The following is a 19,900-nucleotide window of genomic DNA, read 5'->3' as shown; positions in this document are numbered from 1 at the left end:
CCAGAACAATTTTTCGAAATACCGAGGTGACCAACTTTAGGGGCCTGCCAAAAGGTGTCCGGACAACCTAGGGCCTTGAAATTTCACACACAATGCCAATAATTTTGGTATAGGATCCTAGATCAAGATTTCGAGAATTTTCAAACGGAATGTCAAGGTAGTGTATCTCCATCCTATGGCAGAGTATACAAAAAAAATCTCTATCATTTAACAGCTAAGGGAATTAAGGTTTCTTAGACTAAGTGTCATAAGTGTAGAAAGATCTCTGGGGGTGGGTTAAGCATCCCCAGAAAAGTTTAAGCCCCCAGAATTTTAAATATTGGGTTGCCCAAGAAGTAATAGCGGATTTTTCATATAGTCGGCGTTGACAAATTTTTGCTTGTGACCCTGTAATTGCATTCTTTCTTCTGTCAATTATCAGCTGTTACTTTTAGCTTGCTTTAGAAAAAAAGTGTAAAAAAAGTATATTTGATTAAAGTTCATTCTAAGTTTTATTAAAAATGCATTTACTTTCGTTTAAAAAATCCGCAATTACTTTTTGTGCAACCCAATTGTTAATTGTTTTTAATAAAATTGGCTGATTTTATTGCTATTTAAAGGATTTTAGCCCCCCCCTCTTCCAGAAAGCTGGGCTGGCTTCGCTTATGCTAAGGGTTTTACAGAAGATGATTATCATGGTGGACTTTACCAGCTAATCTCCTAATTTTATGACAATTCATTATAAAATTCATTATACTAATTCATGTGAAATGATGAAATTAATATACCACCCATACAAAACAATCCCGAGAATAAAATACAGAGAGCATAAAAGATGTAGCAAAACAAAGAGAAACAATTTTAATTCAAAGCCGAGAGAGTTGTTCAATGTGGTTTTAGAAATGCTCCAAACGTATAATGAGATAACCAAAACCCTTAGTTTAGATTTGATTGCTGTAGAGGTTGGTTGTGTATTCGAAAACCTCGCCGGAGTATACATTGATTAGATGCGGTCGATTTCGTAGCGTGTGTGCGGTTTTATTGTTAATTTTGTTTTATTTTAGTTCGTAAAAACATCTACACAAAAGTGTTGTTATTGGTTAGTTTTAATTGCTGTATTTAAAGTGATTTGTAGAAAAAAACAAAATAGAAATACCTTTTTTATGTTTGTGCTCTCCAAGCGATTTACATAATATATATTATTAAAAGGTTCATATGCGATATTTAAACTGAACAACTGTGTGCTTGCTTGGCCTAATGTAACATAATATGAGTAATAAGCAAAAAAAGAAAAAGAAGCAAAAAAATATATCTTATGTTAATCTCCAAATCTCACGTACACAATGAAAAACAAAAGACTTAAGAAACAAACGTGTGAACCAACATCTAAAATTTTATTGTGAGTGAGTGGCTTAAAAACATACCAGACAAGGTAGACAGGTTATCCAAATCACAAATTGTGTCCCATTAAAATTTTAGAATGGAATTTTGAACATAAATCAATTATGAACGATGAAACATGGATGAAAATAAAATTCGCATGTGATGCTCATAAGGCTGTTTTTTTTTAAAACAAAGATTTTTCTCTGTAAGATAATTGACAGCTACCTGTTGGTTTGTTACTCCCTCTTACAATACCGGATATAGGTTTGTTTAATTTTGTTGTTTTTCTATGCCGGTATATTACGAGGAATGTGTCTGCATATTAATGAATCGAAGGTAATGAAGTTTTAAGTTTTGGTCTTTGTTGTGTTTGGGATGGTGGTCTGGCAGTATAAGTGAAAAACGAAAGACTTAAGCAACAAACGTAAAATTATCATACAAAACTTTTTGATATCTTGTGTCTGTGGATACCTTATTCCTCAGATACCTTATTCAGTTGCCATGTGATTTTGTTTAAATAATCCACCTTAGAATGAGTTTACCAGTGTAAATAAGTAATAAAACCTTGGTTACCCCCATCCAAGGTTCGGCCAGTGTTCCTTTGTATTTAAAAAATATTTTTTTTCCCAAAAAATTAAAAAGTTTCCAATATTATATTGTAATAACAAGTAAGAAGCGGCTTAAGTCGGGCATTTGATACCCAACACTACATTGGGTATGCAGGCCAAGTCGTTGCTTTAATTTTATATGTTGAATTTTGACCAAAATCCTTATGTATTGCAGGAGTCACAGAGAAAATTGTTGTGCAAAATTTTGAGAAGATTGGATGATAAATGCGTTTGCAAAGGCCCTTAAAGTGAAAATCGGAAGATACATATATATCTATATATAAATCTGAACCTTTTTCTAAACGATTCGAAATCTGTGTCGCGAATCATAAGAGCATCCTTTGTGCTAAATTTCTTGAGAATCGGTTAACAAAAGACTATATTATTGCAATATTAGCCCAAATCGGACGAACATATATATGGGAGCTATGTCCAACTCTGAATCGATTTCGAGCAGTATACGCACGCTTTGTTGTAGTCGTAGAAAATAATAATAAGTGCAAAATTTTGAGAATATCGGTTGATATCCTACCGATCGAGGAGGCCACCGTAGCGCAGAGGTTAGCATGTCCGCCTATGACGCTGAATGCCTGGGTTCGAATTCTGGCGAGACCATCAGAAAAAAATTTTCAACGGTGGTTTTCCCCTCCTAATGCTGGCAACATTTGAGAGGTATTATACCATGTAATACTTCTCTCCAAAGAGATGTCGCACTGCGGCATGCCGTTCGAACTCGGCTATAAAAAGGAGGCCCCTTTTCATTGAGCTTAAACCTGAATCGGACGTTACTCATTGATATGTGAGAAGTTTGCCCCTGTTCCTTAGTGGAATGTTCATGGGCAAAATTTGCATTGCATCCTACCGATCGACTTAGAATTACTTCATAGTTCGATTTAGCCAGGTCCGTCTTGCTGGGAATCCGCCTGTCTCTCTGTGTTTGGTAATCAAGGTACAGACCGCATTTGTTATCACGAAATTTTGCACATATCACTTTTTTAGCTTAAAGACAAATTCGCCCTGAGGCTTTTCTATGCTTATGGTAATGACCCGATTTGGGCTATACTTAGCACAGTTGTTGGAAGTCATTGCAAAACACCTCATACAAAATTTCAGCCAAATCGGATAAGAATTGCGCCGTCTAGAGGCTCAAGAAGTCAAGATCCAAGATCCATTTATATGTCAGCTATGTCAAAACATGGACCGAAATGGCCCATTTACATTCCCAACTGGTTTACACTAATAGGAAGTATTTGTACAAAAATTCGAGCGCCTTCGAAAGTTGCGGGCTTTCGACTGACGAACGGACATAGCTAAGTAGACTTAGAATATAAAGATGGTCATGAATAACACTTCGAAATTTTGATCTAAGACCCAATGGAGTATAATTGGGTCTTAGATCAAAATTTCAAGTATTATAAATTAAATTACGAAATTAGTGTACCCTCATCTTATAGAGATAGAGGTTATACAAATTATTATTCTCCGAGCTGAAATTAAATACCTCCAATTATCAGTATTTTGGAATATAAGAAAATTATCAACATTGTTTTACGATTTAAATACATTTTTTTTTAGATAAAATACAAGATATTATACACAGTGCTCCGTTAATTGCTGTTTGATGTCCATGACAAAAAAACAATCGAATCATCCAGTTCCCACAACTAACTTCCCTAAGAAACCTGTTTCAATTCAATTATGAGTTATGTACTCCACGAATACCTAACTCAAATTAATAGTCGTTTAATTTGAAAAACATGACGTCATTGATAGCTAAAATGTTTAAAAGTTAACTCAAAAGATACCCGAAAGGTTACTGGGATTAAGTAGCCGCAAGTAGAAAAAGGTCGTTTTAGTCTTATAAATAGCCTCCAAAATGAAAAGAAATGTTAATTGGTTTAATCATTAATAAATATCTTTCCTCCAGTCTCCTTTTACATCATCTAACTCTCTTTTTACTTTTGGACTAATAAGAAACAAATTATATACTTTAGATAGACTAGTGACAATGAAAGAATAAATAATGGAGAAAAATTATTATAATTTATTCCAAATTTAAGGGAAACGTGCTTCTCTGTTTAACCTTTCGTGTGTAAGGTGATACTATGTTTGGTTCAAAAAAAAAAGAAATCTAAAACCGACTTTGTGTATAACTAATGTGAGTTTGGGACAAATGCTTAACCTAACTGTATAAAATTTAAAAACAAATACAAAATTTATGGGTTAAAGAAACATTTAAAATGCCACAAAATTTAAACTCGAAGTGAATGTTTTGGAAAAATTGAATACATCTTAACATCTGTTGCTGTATTAACCCGTTAAGGTATGTTTATTGTCAGGGTGTCGATTTGTGATACAGAGCTGCTAGAAGTCTTTTATAATTTATTTTGATCTTATAGATAGAGGACATCCTAAAGACTAAAAAATATTTAATGGGTTTATTGTTGCCAATTTCTTTCAATAATAATCACATTCTTTGACTTAACACATTTAGTTAGCTAGCGGATACAAAATTTTATAAGACCCACAGGTCCTCGCCGGGTTAACTTTATCCCCAATTTGGAAATACGGTTTGTACTTTACTCTCAACGACATTCGAGTCTCATATTGTCCCGGTCGTCCGGCATATCAGTTTGGGTTATATTATTTTTTTTTAATTTATATAATATTATTAGCCCAACCGGGCCCCCTTCACTGCGCCTTCTTTAATTCACTATTGTCTTTTTAGGGTGGGGACACTTCGCCCTGAATGTTGATATCGAATTAATGCCACTGTAGCTCATGTCCGCTGAATGCCTGCGTTCGAATTCTGGCGAGAACATCGAAAAAAATTAAAGCGGTGGTTATCCCCTCTTAATGCAGGTGAAATTTGCGAGGTGCCTAGGCATGTAAATTCCCCCAAAAGGGGTGTCACACTGCGGCACGATGATTGGACTTATCTCCTATCATTGAGTTTAAATTTGAACCGGAAAGCACTCATTGATGTGGGAGAAGTTTGCTCCTGCTCGGTTTATTGGCAAAATTTTAATCTATTTTGGAATGCATTTATTTTGAGCCCTATATTACCACTTTAATAAATATTTAATTTTTGCGGGGTATTTGGGGGGTGGGATGTCCTCCCAGACACTCGGTCCTTAAAGTAAATATAAGCTTCGTGCTTCACTTTCAAATACGTTTTATATGAACCCTGTAATGGTATGATCGGTAATCAACTTCTGTTTGAGGGTGGAATGGACCCCAGGGTCTTTGCCCCAAAAATTAGAGCCAAACGCATGACTCTTCAATTGGATATCAGATTTGTATTTTTCCCTCAAGCACCTTTTGTTTGACTCTATATTGTCGTGATTGGTCTATATTTCCATTTGCAGAGTTTTGGGTGGCCCCCGAGGCACCCGACCCAACAATAGAAACCATATTTTGTTTTAGATGACTGCAAGAGTGCAAACAAATTTCGAACGAATCCCATTACCAATCTCCAAGATCTGTTTTTTTTTTTGAAAATTATTGTAATGAGAAGTGCTTTTTTGGGGAGGGATAGAACCTCAGATATTTCGACGCAAATATCGATATTAAACTTGTGCTTCACTCCAAAATCTCTTTAATTTGAGCCCCATATTGCCATGGTCGGTAAATGTGAACCGTTTGGAGGGCGTTTTGCGGATGGGGCGCCCACCGGTACTCTGCTCTGAAAATAGATATCAAATTCGTTCTTTACTCCTAAATACCGTTGACTTGAGCTCCATATAGCTATAGTCGGGAATGAAGTTTAGTTTAGGGGGTGCTTTAAGGCGTACCCCCAAAACTTGGTTCCAAAATTGGATATAAGATTCGTTTTCTACTCTCAAATACACCCCCTCTGATATCAAAAAATAATTAAGCCCATGTTTCCATCCAGACCAACCTACACAATATGTGAAAATTTTAAGAAAATCGGTTCAGACGTTTTTGATTCTACGGAATAAACTAACAAACCGAGTCCCAAAGTCATAATTGGTAATGTTCCCATTTGGGGGGTGGTGTGGCCTCCTATACTTCAATCTGATTTTGATTCGTAATCTACTCACGAAAACCATTCATTTGAACCCCATATTGATATGAACGTTCAATTTGTCTGCTTGGAGGAGTTTTGGCGTAAGGGTGACTTCCAAGGTACTTGGACCTTACATTAACATTTTTAATACCATATTCGCATTCTACTCATAAATACATTTTATTTGATACCCATATTGTCATTATCGGCCCCCTTCTGATATCAACAAATTATAAAGCCATATTCGCAATCTACTCCCGAATACCATTTATTTGGGTCCCGTATTGTCATAATCGTCCAATAAACCTATTTTAGGGGGTTTTGGGGCCCCCAGTTACTTGGATCCAATTTTTAATATGAAATTCATTCTCTACTCCTGAATACCTTTCATTTGAGTCCCATACTGTCCCGATCGGTACACTTTTATTTTTGGGTAGTACTTTTGGGGTAAGGGGGAGGGTCCGCCCCCCTTCCGCTATCAAACAATTATATAGCCTATGTTTTCTTCCAGACCAACCTACACAATCTGTGAACAGTTCAAGTCGTTTTTGAGTCTTACGGAACAAACAAACACAAATTGATTTTTATATATAAGAAGAAGACTAGCTGGGAAAAGTACTCTTAATATGGAAATTTCTGCCTAATTGCAGTTGAAAATGTATTCCAAATCAAATACCTCTTATTTAATCCCCTATATGTAAAAGTGCTGTATAAGGGTGTGTTGGATCCCCAGAGACTTGGTCTCAAAAGCGGAAGTCAATTTTGTGCTCTACTCCCAAAGACATTTCACTTACGATCATACTGCAATGGTCGGTAAATATGTCCGATTTGAAGGGTTTTTTGGGAGTGGGGTGATCCACGAATCTAGTCAAACAATTGGTTATCAGATGGATCAGATTTCTACTCTCAAATACCTTTAATTTGATACCCATATTGTAGTGATTGGTCTATAAATCCGTTTGGCGGGTTTTGGGGGTGGGCTGACCTCCTCGGCAACGCACCTCAGATTCCGATACCAAAGTTTTGATTTTAGGTTAATCTAAGTGTGCCAACAAAATTTCGCCTAAATCGCCTACAGATCTCCGAGATGTGGTGTTTATGAAAATTATTGTTAAGGCCTGTCTAAGAGAGGGAAAGTTAAAAATAATTCCGCAAACAACCGCAACGAAGTCATAACGAAGATAAATGCTGTATGATCAATTTTGACAACTCTGCCCTCTTTCTGTTCATGTTGTCTTTTCCATATTAGCGCTATTTACTGGGTATTTTCAATTGGATCAATTAAATCCATTTGAAAACAGCCAATAGATGGCGCTTACTTAAATGTTAGTGCTACTACTCGCTTGGAGTGGCTTAACGCCTATAACATTGATCAACATCCTATTAAATAGTAATCATTTAGTCTTTTTATACCTACCACCGTAGGATAGGGGGTATATTCATTTAGTCATTCCGTTTGCAATACATCGAAATATCAATTTCCGACCCTACAAAGTATATATATTTCGGATCGTCGTTAAATTTTAAGACGATTTAATGAAGTCCGTGTGTTTGTCCGTCTGTCCGTCCGTCTGTTGTAATCATATTGAGCTGAAATTTGGCACAGATACGTGTTTTGATGCACGCTGGTTAAGTTCATGAACGGGCTAAATCGGACCATATTTGTATATAACTGCTATATAGACCAATCTGCCGATAATATCGCACAGATCGGTCCAGATTTGGATATAGCTGCCATATAGACCGATATCTGGGTTTTAGGTTTTGGGGCCATAAAAGACGCATTTATTGTCTGATTTCGCCGAAATTTGGAACAGTGCTTTAAGTTAGGCTCTTCGACATTTTTATGCAACTTGACCCAAATCGGTCCAGATTTGGATATAGCTGCCATGTAGACCGATATCTCGATTTAAAGTCTTGGCCCCATAAAATTCGCATTTATAATCCGATATCACTGAAATTTGACAAAGTCTTACTTTAGGCTTTTCGACATCAGATCGGTTTATTTTTAGATATATCTACTGTACTTATTAGTATTTGGTCGAAATTGGAAAATATTTTAATATAACTGATATGGGACATAAGTTATGAATTTTTCACCGAATTTTGATGAAAGGCGGTTTACATATATACCCGAGGTGGTGGGTATCCAAAGTTCGGCGCGGCCGAACTTAACGCTTTCGTTTTTGAGTCTATACGGAACAAACAAATTTACAAACCCACAAACAAACACAAATTTGAAATTTGGACTTTTCAGCTGGAAATTATTGAAGCCAGTCACGGCGGTCACCAAACTAAATTATTTTTGAAACATCTGTTTATTTGTTCGGTGAAATATAATGACAATTGTTACAATAAAACTAAATTCTTAGCCATAATTTTAAATGTATTTTATTTCTATTAAAACGACACGTCTAAAAAAGCACCCTTCACACTATTTAAGAAGAAAATCATATCACTGCCTAAAATCAATTGCTTTGAAACCCTAAAAATACCATTCAAGGACCTAAGCATACCTTAAGTATTATTGGGCGCTAGATTTTTTAACACTGTGCCCCGTTGTAACCTAAACTAGAATTGTGCTGCCACAATGATATGACATCGATAGGTGAATGAATGTATCAACTGTCATTGTTAATTAATTTCATACCCAGAAAAGTTGGCAAAAAACACAGTCTGTCTCTATTTGCTGACAGCTCCTGTTTTTATAAACAAAACTGGTGCTACACCAAGGTGGTTGCGATTACCGTGCGCTCACGCTAGATGCTTAAAAGTATATAAAGTATGCATTGAAAAAAGTGCAATGGTTTACTGGTACTTTATTTTGGTTCATGCAGATATTTTTAACATGCTTAGATTGATAGTGAACTAACTATTCAGGTTATGGTAAAATCTCTTTGTTTGAATTGCTCATAAACCAATAACCTTGCCGTTCATTTAGGGTGCGGCCAAATATGTGCAGTTTTTTGCACCTAGGGTACAAATGTGTTCATATTCTCAATAAACATTCTGTGTACAATAAAAATTCAAACTGAAGTTTAAAGATCTTTTTTTTAATATTGTCCAAGTATTCATTTCTTGCTTTTAAACTGAAAATGGAAAAAGCAAAAAACTTTGTTTTTATTTCAATGAATTTTCTATATTACTTAAAGAATATTGAATTTTAAAGGCAAAGCTTCAGTTTTAGTTTTTAACAGAATAGATGTTTATGTGTCTAACAGGTTTATTGACTGTTTCAGAGATTTAATGATTCATAAACCTCTTGTTGGAGTACCTGAAAATAATTGAAAGTTGTTTTTGTTTTAAAGCGAATACAATTAGGAAGTATTTAAAATTAAATTTGGGAAAAAAATCATTCAAAATGTTAGTGCAAAGTTCAACACATAATCGTCGTAAAATCTTAGGTGATTAGCAAAGTCATTCTGTATGTTCATCTATAATCAGTAATCGACGCTAAGTTATGAAAAGTAACTTCGAATTAATCTATTGGGTTGCCCAAAAAGTAATTGCGGATTTTTTAATAGAAAGTAAATGCATTTTTAATAAAACTTAGAATGAACTTTAATCAAATATACTTTTTTTACACTTTTTTTCTAAAGCAAGCTAAAAGTAACAGATGATAACTGACAGAAGAAAGAATGCAATTACAGAGTCACAAGCTGTGAAAAAATTTGTCAACGCCGACTATATGAAAAATCCGCAATTACTTTTTGGGCAATATTTCAGGAACTTCTTGATACTTACATAATCCCTAATAATTTTCCGTTCTATGCCTATAAGTTGCATAAGTTTGGCATAGCATACTCCAAACTCTCATCCTCTCTCCCACATATCCAACAAACCCTATTACTTGCAGCTCCCAAACTAAACTAAATTTCCCATGAACATTGTATTAAGGAACAGGGGAGGCCACAGTGGTGCAGTGGTTAGCATGTCCATCTTTGACGCCGAACGCCTGGGTTAAAACCCCGGTGTTTACATCAAACAAATCTTCAGCGGTGCTTATCCCCTTACAAATGTTGGCTACATTTGTGAGGTATTCTGTCATGTTAAAACTTCTCTAGCAAGTGGTGTCGCCACTCCGAGCGGATTAGGCATAAAAAGGAGGCCCCTTATCATTGAGCTTACACTTTAATCGGACTGCACTCATTGATATGAGAGAAGTATCCCCCTGTACTTGCCGCACCCATTTTGCATATATGCGCCCGGTTGTTCTGTACTACTCTGGGTCCCTCTTATGAAATTTCCGTCGTTCTTCCAACTGGTTCACTGCCTATAGTGTAATATCGGAACTTGTCGCAACGGCTGAACCGATTTTTTTTTGAAATTTTCACACATTGTGTAGGATGGTCTGGAAGGAATAAAAAGCTATAAAATTTTTCGATATCGGTAGGGGGCGGACCCTCCCCCTTACCCTAGAAGTACCACCCAAAAATAAAAGTAGACCGGTCGGGACATTTTGTGACTCAAATGAAAGGTAATCAAGAATAGAGTACTAACTTGATATTAAAGTTTGGGTCCATATACTTAGGGGGCCGCCTCGACCTTAGGGGCCTCTCCAATATACATATTGGACGATAATGATAATATAGTACTCAAATGAAAGGTATTACGGAGTAGATTACGAATATGGTCTGGAAAGAATTACAGGCTATAGAATTTATTGATATTGTAAGGAAGCGGACACTCCCCTAACCCCAAAAGCACCACGTAAAAACAAAAGTAGACCAATCGGGACTATATAGGACTCCAATGAAAGGTATAAGGGATTAGAATACGAATATGGTCTGAAAGGAACAATAGGCTAAAGAATTTGTTGATATCATAAGGTGGCGGACTCTCCCACTTACCCCAAAAGCACCACCCACAAATAAAAGTGGGCGATCGGGGCAATATGGGACTCAAATGAAAAGTATTCGAGGGGAGTATAGTATTAATTTGATAATAAACATTGGGTCCAGGTATCTATGGGGCCGTCCCGACCCCAAAATTAAAACACCAATGACAATATACGAATCAAATTTTAGTCAAATCTGATGAAAATTGAGGCTTCTAAGGGCTCAAGAAGTCAAATCCGGGGATCGATTTATATGGGGCTATATCTGTTTTTAGACCGATTCGGATCTTACTTGGCATGGATGTTGGAAGTATCAAGTCCATGGAACTCAAGTCTTTGTTCCACATTTCAACCAAATCGGATGAAATTTGAGGCTTCTAAGATCTCAAAAAGTCTAATCTGGGGATCGGTTTATATGGGGGCTACATCTGTTTATACACCGATTTAGATACTTGGCGTGGATGTTGGAAATCATAATTCAAGACTTTGATCCAAATTTTAGACAAATCGGAAGAAAATTGAGGCTTCTAGGGACTCAAGAAGTCAAATCGTGGGACCGGTTTATATGGGGGCTATATCCAAATCTGAACCAATAGCGCCGATTTACTTTCCCCAACGACCTACATCAATTAGAAGTATCTGTGCAATATTTTAAGTGGTTAGCTTTAAGCGTTCAAACGCTATAGTGATTTCGACAGACGGACGGATATGGCTAGGTCGAGTCAGAATGTCGAGAAGATCCAGAATATATATACTTTGTGGGGTAGCAAATCAATATTTCAAGTTGTTAAAAACGGAATGACTAGTATACCACTACCCTATGGTTGTGGGTATAAAAACTTCATTTCCGATATTTTCTCCCGTCTGAGAAGAAAGTTTGTGACTTTGAACCACATTTTTACTTAAACTAAGGCAAATGGGTAGTAGCACATTCCATATCAAAATTGAGGTCATTTCATTGTTATATTTGAATATTATTTGTATAGCATGTCCGCCTATGACGCTGAACACCTGGGTTCAAATCCTGGCGAGACCATCAACAAATTTTCAGCGGTTAACCCCTCCTGACGCTGGCGACATTTGTGACGTACTATGCCATGTAAAAACTTCTTCTCAAAAGAGGTGTCGCAATGCGGCACGCCGTCCGGACTTGGGTATAAAAAGGAGGTCCCTTATCATTGAACTTAAACTTGAATCAGACATTGATATGTGGAAGTTTGGCCCTGTTCCTTGATGGAATGTTCATGGGCAAATTTGCAAGTGGTATGTAAACATTTCGTAATGCAATTGCGACCTTCTTGATTATAAAACAAGTAAGGAAAGGTAAAAGTCGGTCGGAGTCTGCTTACTACTGTTAATCAATTGTGAGAGCATTTTCAATTTTGTAAAGATGGCAAAAAAAATTTTGGCTACTATAGGCATAAAAATGCATATCGGTCAAAAGATAAATATTGGACTCACATCTAAACCTGGATCGATTTTTATGAAATTTTGCGCACAAATTGAGATGTATAATCAGACACCTCATGCGAAATTATGCAGAAAACTGGCCAAAATTATACTGCAATCACAATAGGGCATTATATATATATATATGATAGCTATGTATATCTAAAACTAGAGTGATTCTTTCCAAATTCAATAACGTTCGGATAAATGAACGTCCCTACATTCATCTATACGTACGTTGTAACATTTCATATAAATTATTCAATGTTTGAAATCAATATTTCGTCATGTTCCGCACGGAACAACAAAATTAGATATACACAATACAACAATAACAAATCTCCACTGCGGCTGAAAATGAATAAACAATCCGATGATCTGAATGACAGAATGTGTGGAATCACTTAACACAATAAACGTTAAAAATGATTCACAAGTGGCTGTTGTCACAATAAAATGGAATTTCAGCGTATTGAATGAAGACAAGTGATTTTGAAGTAAAATCCATAAGCAGCGCGTGGTTTGTATGGAAACTTTAAAAACGTGATCTTGGAGGCATTTCAAGGCCAATGACGACAATAACATTCTAAGAAGAAGAAACGCATTTAATACATGAATTAAGAGCCACTTATTCATATTGCCATATAAGTAACTATATATCGACATTAAGAAATATCTTATTGCTTAATAAACATAAATTTCCTTTCTCTTTTACTTGTAGGCAATTATTGTGTGAATAAGAACAAAAAACTCATTGATTGAGAAATTTGCAACGTTTATATGCTAAGAATAACGACCCTACAGATATCGAATCATACTTAGCGGTTATCAATTCTGGGAAACGGAAATGCAGAAAATGTGCGGATTTTACGCCTTGTTGCTAATTTTTTGTGTCACTACATCTTTAATGCCTATTGAGGCAAATGACAATTTACGCGTGACATACGAATGGAAGGAGATTGATTTTAAATATGCCAATGCCGAAGCACGTTGGATGGCCATAGAAAAATTTGAATTTAAACCGGAGAATGTCATACCATTTGGCATTGAAGTTTATAAATCTCGCCTCTTTGTGACTTTGCCTCGTTGGCGCGAAGGTGTACCGGCTTCTTTGGCCTATATTGATCTTAATGGTGAGTAAGCTTAGTAAAAGAGACATTTTTAAGTTATTAGAGTCCATAAAAACAGAAGGCAATTGTTAGAAATAAATATAACTCACTGTTAACATCAGCATTATGGTTGAACGAACCATATGACGAAATTCATAAGAAATCATAGACATCTTTAAAGAGCTAAAAAGTGAAAAACTTTTATTCAGCCCAACGGCTGGGCGAGATGCTACACTCAACAAATTTTGAACCTCAACACTAGTTAAAATGAACTAAATTTGGGAAAGAACTTCCTATAGCGCTAAAGAATGATATGCTGTTAGTTCAATAATTTCTTAACAGCTACGGAATTGTATATACATAGTATTAGTTCACTTTAAACTTTCCACAAGTAAAATATGAACTAACCAAGTAAAATATGAACAAGTAAAATATGAACTAACCAGCATTCGAATTAAAAGATAAAATAAAAGAAAAAATTGATATTTACGAACTCTTCGGAGCATTCAGTTGGAGATTTGCGGACACATCTTTATTTCACAACACATTTGGTTCCGTTTGTCTCCAAACCACCACTCTGCTTTGAAGAAGACAAATTTTATATGAATTATTGGAATTATAACTTATATAAGAATTTACCTTTCGCCAATATTGAACCATGAACCTTCCGTTTACAAAACAGACGTTCTGACACTATTTTCCCATTTCAATATTTGCTTACAACACAATAGCAAAAATGGGCATGCTCGTTTGTTATGGTTTGACATATTCTATTTATAGACACAATGTCTCACCAGTGGAAGGGAGTTTCTTATAAAATTGTTCGAATTCAAGAAATGGAAATGACAACGAATATTTTAGTTATATAGAACTTTAAATCCAAATTGCTTTTAGTAGTTCATTCAGTAATAAATTGCAGAAAATGTATCGTCAACGATGATATGCTTTTACCCATGTTAAGTAAAGATCTCACTTCTATAAAAAACCCGTTTTAGGAAAATTACTAACTTCACTCCAATTGTTAGCTATTTTATCTATACTCATGAGCAGTGAGTTTTATTTGTACTTAGTTAACTTTCTAACTCTTTAAGAATTTTTTAACTAATCGTGGATGAATATCATGAACTTACATACATTATGTAATTAACTCATAGTTATAATAAGCATTTTTCTAAGTGTATATCCATCGTATTTGGGGTGGCTAATCCGCCGATTTTATGGAGACTCGCGATAAATGAACGCCTGTTGGATCTCGGAGGAAATGACACGAAGATCGCTTATGCGGACGACATCGTGTTTTGCTGGTCCAAGTTAGCTAGTTTATGGTAGGGTCACTGAGGAGATTGTTGGGATTAGCTACTAGAAATAGATTGAGGACCAATCAAAGGAAGACGAAGATGGTGCTCTTAGCTGGCGGAGTTTAGACTCCCGTCTTTGGACTGGATCTTCCTGCAGCTGTCGAAGGAGGCGAAGTACCTTGGCATAGTCCTTTAATTAAAGCTGTTCTGGAAGAGAAATACGAAGAAAAGAAGCCGTAGGCCACTATGCGATTTTGACTCCTGCAGGAAGATGTTCGATAGGAAGTTGGGGGTAACCCTCAGTTTGATTTGTTGGATGTATATGGTCATTGTGAGATCAGTACTGATCTATGTGGCACTGGTATGGTGGTGTGCCGTAGATAAGAAGACCCATTTGAGGGAATTCGAGAAAGTCAAGAGACTGGCCTGGGAGTTACAGGGGCACTGAGATCCGCACCGCAGGCAGGTCTGGAAGTGTTCTTGGATATGCAGCCCATTGTGGGCTATTTTCAGAACGGCGCAGCCAAGGTCGCTCTTAGACGGAGGACACTCGTAATGCTGAAGGAAGACCGGTGCGTTCACAGTTCCATTCTGGATGTTTGGGATGCGGCGGGTCGGCTGCGGAGGGTCTTCGACTACCTGGCGCTGGTGCCGATGGGGATAAGGACATTCAAGATTTAATTTCCCGAGAGGGATGAATGGAGAGCCAATGCTGTGTTTGAAGAAGATGAGACCTCGATCTTCACTAATAGAGTTAGGAAGTGTTTTAGGGACGAACTCAGTATCGGTATGTCTCTGAGACTGCTGGACTAGTGTACGGTCTTTCAGGCAGAGGTCTGTGCCAGTAGCCGTATGAGAAATTCTGGTAAGGAATTTACCGCCCTTAAAACTCAGGATTTATGTGGACAGTATGGCGGCGCTCAGGGTCCTTGGTTCGAGGACGGTGAGGTCGAGAGGTGTGGTGAATCTTTTAGAGTCCTTGAATGGGCTCCGAGTAGAGATGTGATTTAGTGATTTTTCACTCACGCTTTTTATGTTTATGTCGACTCACGTTTATGCTCGCTCACACACGACTAATGACTCACGAAACAATCACGACTAACGAGGCACTCACCTGTATTGTCTACATGCCATTTGTCGAGCTACTGCACATAGTGGCGGATGGTTGCCGGACCGCTAGGGCGCTCTGGCCTGTCATTGACCGAATGAGGACGAAGGAGTTACTAGCGTTCGATATGATGCCGCTGAGTACTTTAGCACAGAGGTCATAACCGGACATTGTGCCATAGGCAGCATGGCGGCGCTAATGGGAATACTGCACAATGACTTCGGCAGAAGTTGTCTTAATGAGGAGACTATCGAACACATGTTCTGTTCATGTCCTGGTCTGTAGGGACGCACTCACTCCTTTTGTCGGGAGGAGGTTCTTCAGAGACATGGGTGATCTTTCGAATGTACCTCTGGGTGGTCTCCTGAGATTTGAGGACGGGACGGGATAATTGCGACGGATCGTGCCACAGGATCCGGCGAAGGCACATACTTGCTTGCGTGTGTGTTAGACGTTGCACCGCTCACTCTGGATCTCCATTCCTCCTGTTATCTTTAAGTCGTGTGTAACCTCTGGTTGTGTAAACACTGGATAAAGAAGTGCCACACTGCGGTACGCCGCTCGGAATCGGCCAAAAAAAAGAATGCGCCTTATCATTGAGCTTAAAAATTGAATCGGACTGAATTCATTAATATGTGAGAAGTTTGCCTCTGTTCCATAACGGAATGTTCACGGGCAAATTTGCATTTGCAACCTGTTGATATTTTCTGAGATCTCACATCTCTTTCTCTGCACTTTCTCTTTCTAGGGTATCAAAATGGGTCGGAGGCCAGCGCCGACTGAAATCACTTATGGGGGGCAACCTAACCTAACCGTGAGTGCTCCGAATTTCAGAAAATAGGCAAAAAGTAGGTGTTAGCAAACTGACTATGGACTAGCGAAATTCGAATTTTTCCATAAATATCCCACTAAGGAAATCTGGGGAAACATCTTTCACATCAAATATTGCTGTCCAATTTACATTTCATCTCAATTTGAGTAACGTATATCAGTCTTTATATATTTTTCTGAAATTATAAACATCCAGAAGAATTTTCGCCAAATAATGATGACAAATACACCAAATATGAATGTAATCAAGTTGTCGAGCAGTAAAAATTAAAAACAAATATTAAAAATAAAATTCCAAATTTAAAAATAAATTTTTGTAGCATGCTTACAACAAGATGTACATCCAAATAATGTGGGTTGTTTGATAAATGTGGTACATATAAATAGGCTTGCTGAGACTCATGAATTGTCTGTCTGTCTGTCTGTCCATCCATTTGAATGTTTCCATTTCACTGAGATTTTTAATTAACCACCTACATAAGCCAAATGTAATTTTCGACTTTTATGATTGGAGGCAAAGCAATATTTGTGATTATTCATATTTATATATAATTTCGATATATGTGAACAAAAAAGGAAAACTTGCACATAAAAAAATTAATTTAGAAGTAAATAATCATAATTTGAAAAATTTAAAAAAAAACTGAAACACCATGAAAACAGAAGTAAAATTGTCTTCAATTCTTTAAACACAATATTTAAAAGCTAATTTCTAAAAATGTTTTCTTAAAAATATATTTGAAAAATCAACTTTTTGAATAACAAAATCGTGAAAATTTGTCCTATTCAAAACTAGTTTTTTTTTTAATTGTATTCAAATCTGTATTGTTTGGATATCAGAATATTGATAGATATGATGACTCACCACAAAACAATGTGTTAAAATCATAATCTGGTTCGATACATAATTTCAAATTATCACCTTGGATAATTATTTCGCAAGTAAATATGAATTTTAACACATCTTTAACAGAAAGGCAAATGGTTTTTAAATTGCTTAATCAATAACCACAGAAGTGTGGTCAGACAGTCAGGTAGACAGACAAATAGACAGGTATGATTTTTAAGTATCAGAAAACAAGTAAGAATTGTATTTGGCGGTGTTTGTGAAATGAGTATATTGCCTCTGATGGCATAATAATATGGCCAATTGACAAGGTAAAGATTTTGACATTCAATTTGCAATTTCGATAAATTGAAATGAAATATGACAATGTTTGAGAATTATGCAATTACCGAGGTATTACACAATACAGCACCACAGTGTTAAAATAACTTAGTGAATTTGTTTGCAAAGCGAATATCAGCCAACAGGTTAGCCTTATCAACCAGGTTAGTGAACGTTTGATCATCTTTAACAAGAATTGGTATAGATGAAGAACTACCCTTTGGCCTTTTCCGAACGACCAAAAGCCCTTACTTCCTCGTGTAGAAGCAAGAAGCTTAGTTCGCTGGCAGGCGCTGTTCGTAAAGACATTTTTCGCGCCTAAGCACATTGGCACACGAAGATCTTGCCAGCTTGTTCAGCAGTTCAGTATTAGCATTTTTATCCAAGCGCCAGTTCCTGAATGCCACCTCTCTGGATCCGACAGCATCTCTGTATGTCTGGTTAAACCAACTTTTATTCGTTCTTGTACTTTACCATGATGAAGATGTTGAGTTTACTGAATAAATTGACAGTGAGAGTTTTGATTATTAGTGTAGGAGTGCGTTTACAAATGAAATTCAAAGTTTACAACTCAAATTACAGACAGCGTTTCTAAATAATACTGTATTTCACTAATTTCACTTTTTTTATTCTCTTTTTATTATTTTCAGAATCTAGCACAAAATCGCCTGCTCTCATCCCCTATCCAAGTTGGGAAGCTCATGCCTTGGATGATACGGAACCAGAACTGGTATCACCATTTCGTATACGTGCCGATCGATGCGGTCGTTTATGGGTGTTGGATTCCCGACTGGATGGTGTTCTCGAGGATACAGTTATATTTGGTCCAGCTCAGCTTTTGGTTTATGATCTACACAATGATGCCCTATTGCGCCGTCATGTCTTTCCAGCCAAGCAGGTGAAAGATAATTCATTTTTTGCCAACTTAGCCATTGAGGATGGTGATTGTGAGAATACCTACGCGTATGCCGGTGATTTGGGCAATCCCGGCCTGGTTGTCTACTCATGGAAGCAGGAGGAGTCATGGCGTGTACAACATCACTTCTTCCATCCAGATCCCATGTCAGGTAATTTCAGCATTGGTGGTCATTCTTTCCAATGGGATGATGGTCTATATGGTTTGTCATTGAGTAAATCGGATGCCGAAGGTTTCTCTACCCTTTACTTCCACCCATTGACTTCGACAATGGAATTTTCGGTGAATACTAAGATATTGCGTAATAAAACTTTGGCTACTGAGGGCCAAATATACAGAGAATTCAAAGTTTTGGGTTCGCGTGGTACAAATGCCCAATCGGGAGCTTCATTTCTGGATCAGGAAACAGATGTTCTATTTTATACATTGCCAAATTTAAATGCTGTGGCCTGTTGGAAAACTACTAGTGGTGAATATACTCCCAAAACACAAGGTCGTGTTTATATGCATGCTGTCGAAATGCTTTTCCCCAGTGACGTAAAGGTGGATGCTCAACATAATTTATGGGTGCTATCAAATCGACTGCAGGAGTTTATTTATGGTGAACTTTTTCCAAACTCGGTCAACTTTAGAATTTTAACAGCTCCGGTTGAGAATAGCGTTGAGAATACAGCATGTGCTCTAAGCGTTGTGCCCATGACCAAGGATACCAACACAATGGACAGTACCCCAAATAGAGGTCGAACATTGACGGATGTTGTTAATAGTCATGATCATGACCATCATGATCACCACCATCATGACCATGATCACGATCACAATCATGATCACGATCATCATCATCATGACCATATGGCCACGGATCACTCAGGAGCATCATCCATAAAGACTTTGGTACATACCGCTACACATCTAACGATGTTCGCTTTGCTTTTGAAATTTTTGTAGTGACTGATATGAAAGATGTAGACAGGGTGTACGAGTACTTTATATTTACTTAATTCTAGAAAGCCAATCTATATTATTTCCACCATAATTTATTTTTTAATCCCTATCTTGTATAGATTTGTTTTAAATCTCATAGATTGTATATACATATATTTAAGTGCAAAAAACATGTCTTTAATGGTAGTAAAAAAAATAAAGAGTATATAATTGTATAACAAAAATTTAATGGATATCCA

General features: G+C 36.8%; 1 protein-coding gene across 3 annotated transcripts; it reads left to right on the top strand.

The window, feature by feature from the left end:
* Positions 1 to 930: 930 nt before the first annotated feature.
* Positions 931 to 19,863, top strand: LOC106082313 (protein yellow). Of its 3 annotated transcripts, none has more exons than XM_013244752.2 (3): positions 931 to 1,078; positions 13,008 to 13,419; positions 18,451 to 19,863. In XM_013244752.2, the coding sequence occupies exons 2-3, from the start codon at positions 13,134 to 13,136 to the stop codon at positions 19,662 to 19,664; spliced, it is 1,500 nt and encodes a 499-aa protein (XP_013100206.2). In that variant the 5' UTR covers positions 931 to 1,078; positions 13,008 to 13,133; the 3' UTR covers positions 19,665 to 19,863. The 3 variants fall into 3 exon arrangements, with proteins under 3 accessions (XP_013100206.2, XP_013100208.2, XP_013100207.2); XM_013244754.2 differs by lacking the exon at positions 931 to 1,078 and adding an exon at positions 1,594 to 1,698; XM_013244753.2 differs by lacking the exon at positions 931 to 1,078 and adding an exon at positions 12,729 to 12,934.
* Positions 19,864 to 19,900: the final 37 nt, after the last annotated feature.

Source organism: Stomoxys calcitrans, chromosome 3 (assembly GCF_963082655.1).
Source record: "Stomoxys calcitrans chromosome 3, idStoCalc2.1, whole genome shotgun sequence".
NCBI lineage: Eukaryota > Metazoa > Arthropoda > Insecta > Diptera > Muscidae > Stomoxys > Stomoxys calcitrans.
This window is presented reverse-complemented; position numbering and strand designations above follow the sequence as displayed.